The sequence below is a fragment of the Talpa occidentalis genome, unplaced genomic scaffold (assembly GCF_014898055.3).
Source record: "Talpa occidentalis isolate TD23 unplaced genomic scaffold, MPIMG_talOcc4v2.1 talOcc4.2, whole genome shotgun sequence".
Taxonomy (NCBI): Eukaryota; Metazoa; Chordata; class Mammalia; order Eulipotyphla; family Talpidae; genus Talpa; species Talpa occidentalis.
Window position 1 is genome coordinate 58144208 of NW_023602073.1, and position 15738 is coordinate 58159945.

Genomic DNA, 15738 nt, shown 5'->3' on the forward strand with positions numbered 1-15738 from the left:
CTGGTGGGTGGCCAGATTTATGCTTAGTAATGAAAATCTGAATAAATGTTGTGGAAATAGGAGGGGGAAGAGTTAAACCCAAGGACATTCACAGGAAGAATAAAGCAGAATAGCTAGATATGGTAAACAGGAGAAGTGCCAAAAAGAATTTTATGGTCAAAGCTTTAAGGGTTGGCTGTCTATTGAAAAAGAACAACAGCGCCTTACAGAGGGAAGTGGTTTTACAGGAAAACAATGGGTTCAGATACTAAGGTGGAAGTGGAAGTGGACTGCTGGTGATACATTTAGCAAAATGGACATACTATTTAAAGGAACTGTCTTTACTCATTGTGCCTCGCAACTGCCTTACAAAGAAACTGTAAATGGTTAATAATCAGCAAAAGTAAAGGTAAACTGGATTTATACACGTACATTCACTCACTCCTGAAACCCCACTTTAGTAGAGACTCCAATGTTAATTTTAAAACCATAAACTGATAGAGACTAATGAAGTAAGAGCCATAAAATTTTTAAGTCAAATAACAGAGATCATTGGTAATTTAATGGATCTAAAAATTTTTGATTCATACCACAGTACTCATTCCCCCAAGACACAGAATTCGGTAGTATCAGGTATCTCTGGAGTATGAGTGAAGATGAATTTCAACACAGGGATACTATAAAAAATCTTTTGATGTTTGAGAAACTCATTCATTTAAAACAACACTGTGAGAAAGAGAATTCCATAACTTAGGGCATGATGCAGGCTAAGAGCCCCTTCCCTGGTCTGACAGAACAGTGGGAGCTTTATTCTCTGGAGTGGATAAAACAGGATCTTTGGAGGACACTCCTAACAGTCTAGGGGAGTACCATTCTGAAAACAGATAAATCAGAGTATAATGAACCCCAAATCGGAATATACTGAACCCCATTTCCTTGCTTAACTTAGCTCCCAGAATACTAGTAGCCACTATAGTAACTCTCTCCAGGTAGAAAATCTGAGGAAATTCTGTGGGAAATACAACTAATCCAAGAGGAAGGATTCAAAGATCCTGACATCTAAGGATGAAATGTAACAGCCCAGACAAAGACCCACCCAGGTGAAGAGCTTCTAAAGAGCTTTCAGTATTCTATTCATGTCAATCTTTTGTTTAGCGATCCTAAACAGAAAGAAGGCAATACATACCATACAGGAAGAAGAAAATGACAAAAAAAAATGGAAAAATAATCAATATCCTCCAAGATAATCAGAGAACAAAAGAACTCTTAGAAAGTACAGGAGAAATAGAAACAATAAGGCTTAAAAAAAGTTGAGATCATCTCTCAGAAAATAAAGCCAGAAGAAAGTGACTAAAAAAATTTAAAAAAGACGAAAGGTAAAAGAACAAGAGTACCTGTGTAAAGAGGTCTAACATTTGAATAACTAGATTCAGAACAAGAGAACAGAAGAGAATGAAAAGAAAAATTACAGCCAAAGATTCAGTTTCAACATTGAAAATGTACACCGAGTCCTTAGCATAATGGATAAAATTAGACCTAGGGAAGTACATCTCTGCTGACAGGATAACACAAAAAGGCATTGGTGTTTGGCAGCATCAAGATTGGGAGCTAAAACCCCTCAGCAGTGTGTTTTGTCAGTCTGCCTGTTCTGTTCCCCACTCTGTCTCTGGTGAATCCTCTCACCCTCCCGTGGATCTGGCATGTACCCCGGTTCTTGTATAAATAAATAAATCTTTAAAAAAAAGATTGGGAGCAAAAAGACAATGGAGCAATGACAAACATTCTGTGGGAAAATGATTTTCAACCTAGAATGTTACACACAGGTGAGTATGAAAGCAGAATAAAGACATTATCAGACATGCAAGAGCCACTTCTGGACCTCGCACCCCCCAACACATTCTTTTTTAAGAAGCTATTGCAAGTTTTATGTAATCAATAATCTCTAACAATCCTACCCCCCTTCCCACAAAATGAAGGCATAAACCAAGAAATAAGATCACAGAGACGGAAAACAGCATATAAAGAGAGTAAACAAACACTGTGAAAGGAAATCTCAGATGGCATTAAGGCATAGGCCTTTAAGACACCCAATAAATGAACATAAATTAAAAAGACTCCAGGTTCCAGAAGAGAGCTCTTGAGAAAGACGAAACTGCAAGCCTACCCAAGGTATGTATATATACCACTAAGTCAAAGTATAGAGCTGAGTGAAGTGACAGGGAGAACAAAAAAAAATGAGCAAATAAAACAGTTTTGTTAGGTAGAAAGGGAAAAGGAATTACAACACAATTATGGTTTGGGTGAAGTTAGCATTAGAATTCTACAAGGTAAACATAGATTACCTAGTCAAAAGTCATTTTAAATTGGGAAGGTGGAGGATGGGTACAGTGATAGTAGGTAAAGTTCTACTTTCCAGGAGTAAGAAATACCTAAAACTGGAAAAAAAACAAAACAAAACTGGGAGCAATAAAATCAAAGTTATTTATTAGCAACATGAAGGTAAATACTGTTATATGAGTGAAAAACAGGGAAAGGAAAAATAATTGGCAAAGGGAGGGAATAATTTCTTAATAAAAATCTAAATAACTGTCTCTAAAATTATATATATACGACTAATAAACAAAGTTACACTTTAAAAAGTAAAGCTATTTATATTTAGAGCCTCCCCGGGGGTGCAGCGCTAGCCTGCGAAGCTGCCCGCAGCCTCTGCAGCACAGGTTCAATCCCTGGCCGCCGGGCGAGGGTCCCACATGGCGCGCAGACCTCTCCTGCCGCCTGCCGCTGCCCTCAGCAGTGTACTTCGTCAGTCTGCCTGTTCTGTTCCCCGCTCTGGCTCTGGTGAATCCTCTCACCCTCCCGTGCTTCTGACTGTACCTAGTGCTTGTATAAATAAATACATAAATCTTAAAAAAAAAAAAAGTAAAGCTATTTTAAAATCATGTAAAATTCCTTTCATATTGGATGCTGCTATGCTAGAGACCAGTAAGATGTGATTTAATCAGGATCCAGTAGGACAAAATACCCATGTCTAGTTCACTATGTCCTAGTGCCCAGGTCAGGGAATGCGTGAAAATGTTTGCTGACTGAGTGAATGGATGAAAAGAACTTAAAGGCATGCCAGCATTGAGATATGTCAAAAAACGAACACATGTATGTAATTGTAAGAAAAAGAGAAATTCAGGAGTAAAAGTGCCAGGAAAGACTGTTCTTTACCCAAACAGGAAAAGAAAGCATGAGGAAGGTGTTCCAAATACAAAGGTTTGGAGGCCTGAGACATGGCGTGGGCAGCAAAGTGTCAAGCATTTGATGTTTATACCATGTGTATATGTAAAAGCCAGTATGTTTCCATACAATTCATTTACTTTATTTCCTGAGCATTTTTATGTACCAGCACTATTGTAAACACCACAAATAGAAGTGAACAACAATTAATAGCTGCTGTGATGGAGCATATATTCTAGGGAGAGAGATGTCAAACAATTACAGTACCAGATTGTGGGTAAGTGCCATGCAGGAAAAAAAGAGGGGGGAAATGCAAGAATGGCTATGAAGGTGCATGGATTTGGAGAATGGTGGCTTGGGAATTAGGCACACAACATCTAACAGTTCAGTCAATAGACCACACTTGATGGTGATTCCAAAATCCCTATTGCCTAGTCACCTCCCAGCATTTTACACTGGCAGCAGCCATCTACACCTTGTGTTGACTGTATCTCTTAGTAGCATCATTCCACCTAGATTTAATCTTGTGCTTTTTTGTTCACCAGAGCCCCTCCACATACAAAATCCCCTAACATTGCATATACCCAACATAATCTTCTAATAATTTACTTCTCAGAAGGTATCCCCTGTCAGTGATGCATAATTGTATGTCAGGCATTTAGGGGAAGATGACATCTGAAAAGAAACTTGAAGAACTTAAGGGAATGAGTTGTGTATATTATCTTGGAAAGAAAATCCAGGTAGAAAAACAGTAAGTATTCTTTGCTGGGTGGTGTGGGCTATGGTAAGGACTTTGGCAGTCACTCTGTGGGAAACAACTGCAAAGTTTTGAGAATACTTGATCTGACTTATTTTTAAAAAGGATCACTGACAGTTGTGTTGACAACAGTATGTATCAAGTAAGGGCAGAAGAAGGGAGAGTGAGGAGGCTATTGCAGTCATCCAGGTGAAACATGGTGGCCTGGACCAAATATGGTTTGGTGGAGTAATTTTAATTACTTGGAAAGCTTTTCCACATTCTTATTAGTTGGCGATACTGACTTCACTTTTGCTTTTAAAGTTTATCAATATTCTAGGATCAATAAAGGTATTGAGATCTTGCTAGGGCATGGAATAGGGAATTTGAAATGTAAAAATGAATCTATTAAAGTGCATTTTCAACAGCTCAGTTTTTGCTTCAACAATTTTCAACATTCCTCTTCACAAAGCATACAGCTCTTTGAAGTTGTCTCATTTATGTAACAAATTATTCTACTGAAGATTTAAAAAGATGGCCATTAAAAATAATATACAAAAAAATCTTAACTAGGGCCTCCCTGGTGGTGCAAGGGGTTAAGCACGGCACTATGAAGAAATCCGCAGCCTCTGCAGCACAAGTTCGATCCCGGCCGGCCAGGTAGCAACCCACGTGGCGCAGCGGACCTCTCCTGGTTCACCCGCTGCTCCCCTCAGCAGTGTGTTTCAGTCAATCTGCCTGTTCTGCTCCCTACTCTGTCTCTGGTGGGTCCTCTCCCACCCTGCCTCTCTGGCCTGTCCCCCAGCTCTTGTATGCATAAATAAATAAATCCTTAAAAAAAAAATCTCAACTAGGTTAACAAGAGTATTATCAGGACACTATATATAAAAAGCACTTAACTTTTGATATAGCAATTTCACGTCTAGGATATGTTCCAAAGACAACAATACAAAGACTCATGAGCAAAGATGCCCATCACAAAGAGCTGTCAAAAATGTGTAAAGGTTACAGTATACCAGGGAATAGTAAATAACCAACTAAATTTTATATACATATTTAGCTGCCAAAGTGTCCAAATACCTTGAGATAAGAGGTTATGATCGGTAGTTTAACTAACAATATTGAAAATAGAGGGAAAGCATGAACACAGGCATTGAAAGAGTATTAAAGTGAATGAGGATATAGATAAAACAAGATTGGCCAGAAGTTGGTATTACTGGATCTGGGTGATGAGTACTTGGGGTACAGTGTTTGTTTCATTATATATTCTCTCTATTTTATAAATATACTTGAACTTTTCCATAATAAGAGGTTGAAAGAAAAGAGAAAAATCTTCAATCATGTTAATAGGCAACCTCGGTAAAGAATTGCAAGTGTTTTCTTCCTTTAGCACAACTAGGTTCAAATTCTTGTTCATTTCATCACTTAAAAATGGCACTAAGACAAGTTTAACTTACCACCCAACAGGCATTTCCAAGATCAGCAATCTTTACTTTGAGTTTTTCTGCATTTTTTGGCTCAAGGGGATTAACAAGGAAATTTCCAGCAGTGGATTTTCCTATAGAAAACAGGCTTCATCAATCAGACTGTTCAGGGTGTCTCTGGTAACCAAGGGGTTAAGTCTTTGCGCTATTTCTGCAAAGGCCCTCCTTGGCAGCCTATGTTCAATCCCTGGCAGGGAGCTGACCCACAGGGCGCAGCAGACCTCTCCTGTCTCACCCGCTGCTCCTCTCAGCAGTGCATTTCAGTAGATCCGCCTGCTCTGCTCCCCACTCTGCCTCTGGTGAATCTTCTCACTCCTCCCACCCCAGCCTATACCCCAGTTCTTCTACACAAAAATAAAAATAAAATCTTAAAATAAATAACTTTCTGTGGTAATACATTCCGGCCCTCAAATGGAAACTACAAACGAATCTTCTAAGATAAAAGACAACACCACCACCTTAAGTTTCCAAAATTAAAACCTCTGCCTTCAAAGCAAAAAGTCAAACTGTACATCCACTACATGCTCAGTGAAATTCAAAATTAGCTAGCGATTTACTTAAGACATCTGCTGCAATGCTATATTGATAAAAACAATCAGTCTAGAAATTCATGAACATGTTCTGTAGAGAAAGTGTGGGCAACTATGTCTGCAGAGGTACCTTTGTTGTCCAGTGGTCCATTGTGTTCTTGCTCTTGCTCATCTTCACAGGGTATCTCTGCCCGAATGCTTTCTTGAAGTTGGCTGATGTCCTGTCCACAGAATGACTGGTCTACATTTAACGAAGACTGGTACATCATGGTATCTGACACCTCAGAAGTTACTGGTATACAAGAGTCTGTTTCTTGAGATGTACTGCTATCTCCATTTTGGGAGTTTAGCAAACAAGGTTCCTGCTTCAAATTTTGGACACCACAGTCATTAGCATTATGGAGATCCTCTTTAAGCCTCAATGTTTCTTTATTACTGTTCTCAGTATAATCAACGATTTCAATTACTCCATTGCAATTAATTTCTGCTGCACCACCCTCTACACCATGCTCCGTAAGTGTCTGATCCTGGCCAAGGGTACTTGACTCTTCTAAAGAACAAACAGACAAAAAGGATGTATGTGTATGTGCTGGCGTATGCATGAAAGAACAGAAAAATTTCTTACCAAGATTGAATTATTTTCTAGAAATTATACTGGATGATATAAAAACATGACCCATGACCGTAGTATCTTAAACCTATTTATGGAAGGACCAAGATCTTCTTAGCCTTACCCATTTGCTAAATGAAGTCTATGCTGCATTTCCTGAGGAAAGTTAGAAATTACATTTGAATATTATCTGCCTAACATTTATGTCAAGCTCTGCATTCTTAATTGTAAGGACACCCCCACAGATATGTTGTATGCATGAAACTACTATATTATATAACAATGATAAATTAATGTTAAAGTTTGCTATAAAGTAATTTTTGTGATGCTCTATTTATACCAAGTTTTTCTTGGGTCATTTTATTAGGTGGGTTCTCTTTCAAGGGTCTTTCAACAGGACTCTCTGATTCTTCTTGCTTGTTTGGTCTTTTTTGCCCAGGGCCCGACTCTTTCTCCATTTCCTCAATTTCCTGCATTCGCTTCTCTAGTAATTCTGCCTGGCGCTTCTGCTTCTTCTTCAATTTCTTCTTCTTATTCTTTGACATTTTGTCAGCCTGGGCGGAGATTACAAACAAATAAAGCCTTCAGGTGGCTAATCCATTACCCCCAGTTGGAGATAACTGTTAATTTTAATTACTTCCTAATTAAAATTAATTCTTTCCCTAACATAGCACTTAAGTTTTTATTAACTTAAAAAAACATAGTATTCTTACTAAAATAAAAACAAATTAACAAATCTTGATCTTCTGAGAAGTCTGTGGGCTGGTGTACTCTCAGACACACTCAAATTTATAGATGCCTCACCAGTACAAACTTGCCGAAGAAACATGGGAATTTACTGGAGAAAATTATAAAAGTGCAGGAAAATTTTTTTCTTTGATTTTCAAACTTGAAACAAACTGTGATCATCCAAACAGAAGTCTCCATACCCACGGCCCCTAGACCAAAATTAAATATATAAACACCTTATACTTACTGGTTTTGGCTGGGGTGCAGTACTGACTGAAAAGAAAAGAAAACCAAGTAAGAATTCTGGCATTCAACAGGCAATATAAACTAAGGCTCATATAAGACACTCTATCAGAATGAAATGTCTTTCTTACACAGTTTATACTATAAAGAAGACACTGTTTTTTAGTAACTTTGGTAGAAGAGACATTAAAAAAATGCACACAAAAGTCAACAAACTTAAAAAAAAAGTTTAAATAAATTGAATTCAAATAGCATCAATATATACAAAAAGCAAAGTTCCCCATTTCTGGATTCTACAATCAAGGCTGCTAAAATACCATTCCCATGAAATTCCCCACTTAGAACTTCCACATTTAATTCTTACCCTGGTCCCTGTAAAAATGGGATCAAAAGTTAAAGTAATTTGTTATATAACATGTAGTGAATATTAGGTAGTTTAGGTAGGTTAGTTTAGGTTAGGTGAAGTCCCAGTTTTCCATTTTTAGAAAAAGTTTTTAATTGTGGTTAAAAGAAAAATTATATAAAAACTTACCCTTATCTTAACCATTATTAAGTGTGCATTTCAATAATAACGACATTCATACTGTTGCGTAACATTTCTAGAATGTTTTTGCAAAACTGAGAACTCTATGCCCATCGAGTAGCTCCCGATTTCCTACTTCCAGAATTTTTCTTTCTTTCTTTTTTTTTTTTTTTTTTTTAAAGATTTATTTATTTATACAAGAACTGGGGTACAGGCCAGAGGCATGGGAGGGTGAGAGAATTTACCAGAGACAGAGCGGGGAACAGAACAGGCAGAAAACTGAAGAGACTGCTGAGGGGAGCAGCAGGCGAGACAGGAGCAGTCTGCCATGCCATGTGGGTATCTCCCTGGCTGGCCGGGAATCGAATCCGTGCTGCAGAGGCTGCAGACAGCTTCACAGTGCTGCACTCAACCTGCTGTGCCACCAGGAAGGGTCCCTATAACTTTTCTTTTTAAAGAAAGCCTGTGACTGACATTTCAGCTTGAGGATCAAGAAAGGTTCTCAAACACAATTAAACTACTAAAATTAAAATTCATACTGCAAATGGAAAAAAAAAATCACAATCATAGCAGTCATCATTCTTTATCACATAATACTAAGTGGCACAATACTAACTGCTTGAACATAAAATTAAACCCCATTAATTCCTATATGGGGGGAAAAAAATGAAATCAAGAGACTTGACCAAGATTACCCTGCGAGTGATGAAGCCGTAATTCAAATTAGGTCTGCCTACTCCACTGCTTAAGCCCAAGCTCTTAACGGAAATACTACCTTGCCCCTGATCCATAAGTGAGCATGCATGATCAATGTAAAAGGGAAACAAATAAAAAATGGCCAAGTCACAAGAAAAACACTTAAAACAACACAAATTAGTTTTTACAATATACAACATACACATGTACCTAAAAGACAATAATAATCTCTAGTCTTCTTCCCACATGACAGTAGTCCTGAGAATAAAAGTCTCTTGAAGGCTGACACTATTTCCTATACATATAGTACTTCTTGTATATTATTGTTAAGTCATAGAATAAAATGAGGAACTTCCCTTACTTCTAATGAGTGCAACGTCCCCAAAGCAAATATACCTGCAGATCCTGAAGGTGGAGGAGCTCCAGATCTCTGCCATTCTGTTGCTTCTGCTGCCAGCCTCCGGATGTACTGCTCATTCACTGACAACAAGATGTTTTCTGGTTTAATGTCAGTGTGGATAATACGGCACTTGGTGTGTAAATAATCCAGACCCTGTAATACCTGCATGGAAAGAGATAGTAGATTTCACAAACAGAAATCACAATACAATAATATGTAGTATTCTACAAAGACTAAAGCTTTTTTTTTTTTTTTAAACACAAAGAAGCTTCCCCAGGAGATTAATGGTAAACTCTGAATAAAGGTTAAGAGTTTATTTATAATAAAAAATTTCTTCCAAGTTTTATAAAACTAATTCTATTTTGGAGATATTCTTTAAGTACTGAGAATAAATGGTAAACATGCCCTTTACTGAAGTCTCTCGATTCCCAGTTAGGAGCTTTTTCCATGAAAACACATTGTCCACACAAATTATTTGCCATTTGAAGTATTAGTATTTTCCTGGTGATAAAAACTTTTACTGTATATTACTTAGGCTATTTAGAAAATACCCATGAATTTTTATAAAGAGAATGGCAATAATTTGGCACAACAATTCTCTATTAACACAATCAATTATTTGGTGAGATAAGGAAGGGCTCCAATTTCCCAAAGTCAGGCACTGTATACATCTTTCCCTCTAAAAATTGGTTATGATAACATTTAAAAAGAGAACAATAAATCCTAAGAATTGAATAAAACAATTTTTAGCAATTAAAAAAACCTAGCTATTAAACTACTAGAAATAGGAAACTCCTGATACTTTCATAATATTAAAAAACCACCACTTACAAAAGACTAAGATACATACTTGCTGAATAATTTTTTTGACACAAGGCAGTGGAAGCCCTTGATAGTTGGACTTGATGATCCATTTGAGCAGATGATGTCCCAAAACTTCAAACACCATGCAGATATCTAGGAACTGGTTAAGGAGGAAAGGGAGGCACAAAAGCAGGGGCAAGAGAAGATGTGTTCCACCTCAACGAAATGCTCTTGCATGATTCTTTCAGTATAAAAAGTTGCAGACTTTGACTAAAAAAATTTGTAGCTGTCAAGATTCTGAAATTCCAAAGGCTAATTAGTTTTTCCGTCAAAGAAAACATCTAAGAAATGGGAAATATAGGGGACTGGTGATGAAAGAGATTTAGGTATCTTTTAGTTCAAATTTCCTTCTTAATGAAGAACTGAGAAATCTTACTTCCCAGTTAGGAACTTTTTCGATAAAACACATTATCCAATAGCAAAATGAAAAGTGAAACATCTACAGGCAATTAGTGATAGCAGTAGGATTAAGTTGTTGATTAGACCTTTTCTTGATGTCTTAACTAATGTCCAAGGTAACAACACCTACTCTCATAATGGTCTCAAAGCAGGGAAAAACAAACTCACTTGCATTAAAGAAGATAATGTACCATGTGTAAAAACCACAAATGCCAACATCTTTTGAAAGTAAGAAACGGACTTGCTTTATGCTCTATAGTTTATTGAACTCATCTTGATTCTAGTGCCACCATGTGTTCTCTTTATGTATGAACATACTAGCACACCACTCAGTGGGAATATTCTTGCACTGCTACTGTGGGTCACCGTAGGGATTTTAGTAGTAAGATGTTTGCATCTTCCACCTCAAAGCTTCTATATAAACTGGAAAGTCAAGGTACACATATATTTATTTAATAATGACCTAGTGCTCAGACTTTTAAGTAAAAAAAGACTATCCATGAAAGAAAACCTGAGATCCTTAAGAAATGGACAAATCCAGTGCAAACCTGGAATACCTTCCTACCCAATGAAGAAGAAATAGGAACCAGTTTGAGGAGGTTACCACTGGCCAAAGTAGTGAATGGAATTATGAATTAAGTTAGAAATGAATCCAAATGGATAAGTGTGTGTATGCTGGGGAAAGGGAGAGAAATGCATCCTTTGGAAAAAGTCAAATAATAAATATACAAAGTGTGGCAAATAGAAAATCACCATTTATGATCACTACAGTAATAACTGATTCAGTTAAGAGTCAATGAATACTAAAACGGCTGTGTAGAAGGGAAAAAAGTATTACAATATCACAGTATGACCCAACAGACTGCTTATTAAATGTAAAAAGGAAAAGATACTTTTACAAAGAAATCTGGAAGACACCACCTTAACCAAGTGATCACCACCAACAATAAGCATGTACTATCCTAAGAACAACAAAACATCACCCATGCAATGTATCTGACAAAAATGAAAACCTTTAAGCAGATGAGGAAACAAACATTCAAACTAAAAGGGTAAATAAAACAATTGTCGTGGATTATTATTTTTTTAAGGAAGGATTTACTTATTATTTTTTATTTTTTAATTTATTTATGCATACAAGAACTGGGTGGGATGCAGGCCAGAGGTGCAGGGGGGTAGTGAGAGGATTCACCAGAGACAGAGTTGGGAGCAGAACAGGCAGATCTACTGAAATACACTGCTGAGGGGAGCAGTGGGCAAGATAGGAGAGGTCTGCTGTGCCATGTGGGTTAGCTCCCTGGCTGGGAATCAAACTCATGTTGCAGTGGCTCAGATAGCTTCACAATGCTACGACCTAACCCCATGCACCACCAGGGAGGCCCAGCCCTGGATTCTTAAAGACTAATATGACCAAATGCAGGTGAGATTGTGGAGCAATTAAAACTCTCATATTGACAGCAGGCAATGAAGGCACTGATCCCTGAGAAGGAAAACAAATAAGTTGAACCCTAAAATTGCCTTATTTTACTGTCTTGTGACTTTCCAAGCAGAGTCCTCAAGTTAAACAGATGAGTTGAGTGTCTTTTTAGGACTAAGACAGCTATCAAAGAATAGGTACCAGAGATGAGATAGCTACAGAAAGAGAACCCTGGAGATCCACAGAGGGTTCCCCTGTAGTATTCAACAGAGTACTAACCAGCACAGACATGTAAGAAAACCACTAGAGGCAGAGGGAAAAAAAATTCTAATGGTGTCAGAAGGAAATGTGTCCAGCATTCCCAGAGGGCTCCAACAATGTCTGTTCTCATCAAAATCCATGCATATATGATCATTCATAAACAACACAGGAGCCAAGAATGTATAATGGTATAAAGATAGTCTTTCAACAAACTGTGCTGGAAAATCTGAACTCTATGTGCAACAGAATGCAACTAGAGCATTATTATCTTAAAAATAAAATTTAAAATGGATTTCAAAGGCTTGAATGTAAGCCCTGAAACCATAAAACTCTGTGACACTGGTCTTGGTTGATGATTTTTTTTTGATCTGACATCAAAAGCAGAGGCAACAAAAATAAACAAATAGGGCTATGCTAAACTACTAAGTTCCTGCACAGCAAAGGAAATCTTTAACAAAATGAAAAAGCAACCTATAGAATGGGAGAAAATATTTGCAAAACATGTATCTGCTAAAAGGTTAATAACCAAAGTATGTAAGGAACCATACAACTTTTAATAGAAATAAATCTGATTTAAAAATAGACAGTCTGGAAAACAGTATGGAGTTTTCTCAAAATGTTAAAAATGAGAGGTCTCCCTGGTGGCGCAAGGGGTTAAGCGCCGCACGATGAAGCAATCTGAAGCCTCTGCAGCATGAGTTTGATCCTCTGCCAGACAGGGAGCAGCCCACAAGGTACAGCAGACCTCTCCTGCCTCGCCCGCTGTTCTCCTCAGCAGTGTATTTCACTCAGTCTGCCTGTTCTGTTCCCCACTCTGTCTCTAGTGAATCCTCTCATTCCCCTGCTTCTCTGGCCTGTACCCCAGCTCTTGTATGCATAAATAAATAAATCTTTTTAAAAAAATGTTAAAAATGATATACCATATAATCCAGTAATTTCACTCCTTGGCATTTATCCAAAGAATGCAAAAACACTAATTCAAAGGAATATAAACACTTCTATGCTCAGCATTATTTATAGTAGCTAAGGAAACAACCTAAGATGTGGTATGATAGAATATTAATCAGCTATAAAAAAAGATGAACTCCTGACATTTGTGACACCCTGGATGAAATTAAAAGGGATTAAGCCAAGTGAAATAAGCATGAGGGAAAAAGATGAATACCAGATGATTTCACTCATTATGCAGAATATAGAGAAACAAAACAAAGGAACTGACAGAAAAAACCCAAAATAAAGACTAGAAATGACTGCAGAATTCAGGTCTTTAGAGGGAGAGAGGGTGGGTAGAAACAAAGTGGGAGGAGGCCTAATGGTGTATGATATAGGAATATGGATGCTCTGGGATGGGTGTGATGTGGTGATACACACATTGAGGTATGAACCTATTCCTATGACTCAAACAGTACTGTAAATCAATGTTGCCTCAAATAAATAAATTAAAAAAAAAAAGGCAGAAGAAATGAATAAACATTTTCCCAAAGTAGACATACTAATGGTCAACAGGTATATGGAAAGATGCTCAACATCACTCATCATCAGGGAAATGTAAATCAAAATCACAAGAAACTTATCATACCTGTTGGAAAGATTATCATTAAAAAGAGGAGATGAAAAAGCTGGTGAGGATGGAATATTGGTGGGACTGTAAATGATGCAGCCACTATGGAAAACAATATAGTTCCTAAAAAGATTCAACAGAACTACAATAGATTCAGCAACTCCACTTTTGAGTATTTAGTTGAGGGAAAAAACAGCACTATTTTAAAAAGGTATCTGCACTCTCATGTTCACTGCATCATTAATATAATAATCAAGACAACCAACCAACCAAAGCGTCCACTGATGAAGAAAATGTGGATGTGCATATATGCATACATGTGCATGCGTGTGTGCGCATAAACACACGGACATTAATGAGTCATAAAAAAGGAAATTCTACCATTTGTGACAACATGGATGAACCTTGAGGGTATTATGCTAAGTGAAACAACTCAGAAAGAGACAAATAACATATGAACAATTACATGTGGAATCTAAAATAAAACAAAAAAAATCCCACTAACCAAGCCCATAAATACAGAGAATAAATTGGTCACAGAGGTGGAGGGCATGGGCTGAGAGCGGGGATACAATGTGTGAAGGCGGTCAAAAGGTATAGATTTTCCAGTTACCGGAAGAGTAAATCCTGGAATGTAATGTCCAGCATGTTAACTGTAGTTAGTAAGAAAGTATTATATATTTAAAAGTTGCTGAAAATAGATGTTTTTTCTTAGGTATCACTGGTTTACATCCTTGTTTTGTGCTTTAGAAGTACAGGACCTTCCCATTCAGAGGCTGTTATCACACCATAGTCCAGTGTGCTATCTCCCCACTTTGTTCTTGCCCCTTCCCTTCTCCCTCCAGCTGCCTCAGTTCTATAGCCAGTTTTCAGGGTTAGTTTTTTAGTTTGGCTTTATCTAACCCTTTGTTTTCTCAAATGTAAGTCACACTATCTGATATTTGTCTTTCTCCTTCTGACTTCTTTCAATTAACATAATCCCTCCCAACTCCATCCAGTTGTCACAAATGGCAAGAGATTTTCTTTCCTCATAGCCAAGTACTATCCCTTGTGTATATATACCAAATCTTCCTGATCTGCTCGTCTGCATTTGGGCACTTAGGTTGTTTCCATAGCTTGGTTATTACAAACTGTGCTGCAGTGAACATGGAAGTGCATTTTAAGAGAACAGATAAGACAGAGAAAGTTCTTATCACAAGGAAAAAAATTCCTACTATGTGTGGTAATGGATGTTAACCAAAATTAATGTGATCATTTTGCAATATGTACATATATACAATGATATACAATGTATATCAAATCATTATGTTGTATACTGAAAACTATATGATATACAATACCTCAATAAAAAAAAGAATAGAAAAATTCAGTAATGGGGCATGCGGCAGACTATTCTGGAAGGCCTTGTTTTCAGTAGAAGGGAATGAGCAGCCCTAGATTTAACACTGCTCTGGCTCCACCTAACAAATCATAAAAGTAAAATTTGAAAAGGATCAAAGCTTTTTCCAACTAGCAAAACTTTATCAAGATTTACAGGAATATGACATATCTAGCAACCTACAAGTTACAAACCACAATGCCTTTAAGATTACCAGACAGCGAAGATGCAGGAAAATGAAAACATTATCTGAAAATCAGTATAATCAGGCACCTGGAAGTGACCCAGAACTGACACACATATTAAAATTAGTACATAAGGATATTAAACAATTATAGTTGTATTCCACATGCTGCAAAGTAGAGACACAGATGATGTTAAAAAAGAGAGACCCAAACTGAATTTGAGATTAAAAGTACAAAATGAAAGATGAAAAATACACTGGATGGGATAAATGGCTTCAAGCATTAGAGAGGGAAAAGGTTAGTGCAATAGAAACTATCAAAAATGAAACTAGCAGAGAAAAAATAATCTAAACAAGTGCATCTACCCAACTTCAAGTGACCTTAAAGAAAAGGAATGAAGGTACCTGCTCTTTGCAGTGAGTCAACAAATCAGCAGCAAAATGAACTCCTACGTGCTTATATTCTGGACAATACCCCCGAAAAGGAATTAGGGCTTCTTAGAGAAATGGTTGATTCAGTTT

General features: G+C 37.2%; 1 protein-coding gene across 5 annotated transcripts in view; it reads right to left on the bottom strand.

Moving 5' to 3' along the window:
- The window catches only part of SRPK1 (SRSF protein kinase 1), a 53611-nt gene that overhangs the window by 11640 nt on the left and 26233 nt on the right, over nucleotides 1-15738 (bottom strand). For 4 of the 5 annotated variants that reach the window (XM_037519587.1, XM_037519588.2, XM_037519586.2 and 1 more), the window contains exons 7-12: nucleotides 10003-10109; nucleotides 9149-9314; nucleotides 7538-7563; nucleotides 6902-7115; nucleotides 6082-6501; nucleotides 5395-5495 (exon numbers count right to left, since the gene is read on the bottom strand). In XM_037519587.1, the coding sequence (XP_037375484.1) occupies nucleotides 5395-5495; nucleotides 6082-6501; nucleotides 6902-7115; nucleotides 7538-7563; nucleotides 9149-9314; nucleotides 10003-10109 (1034 nt within the window). The remainder of the gene's footprint in view (nucleotides 1-5394; nucleotides 5496-6081; nucleotides 6502-6901; nucleotides 7116-7537; nucleotides 7564-9148; nucleotides 9315-10002; nucleotides 10110-15738) is intronic. The other variant, XM_037519589.2, reaches the window with a different exon arrangement.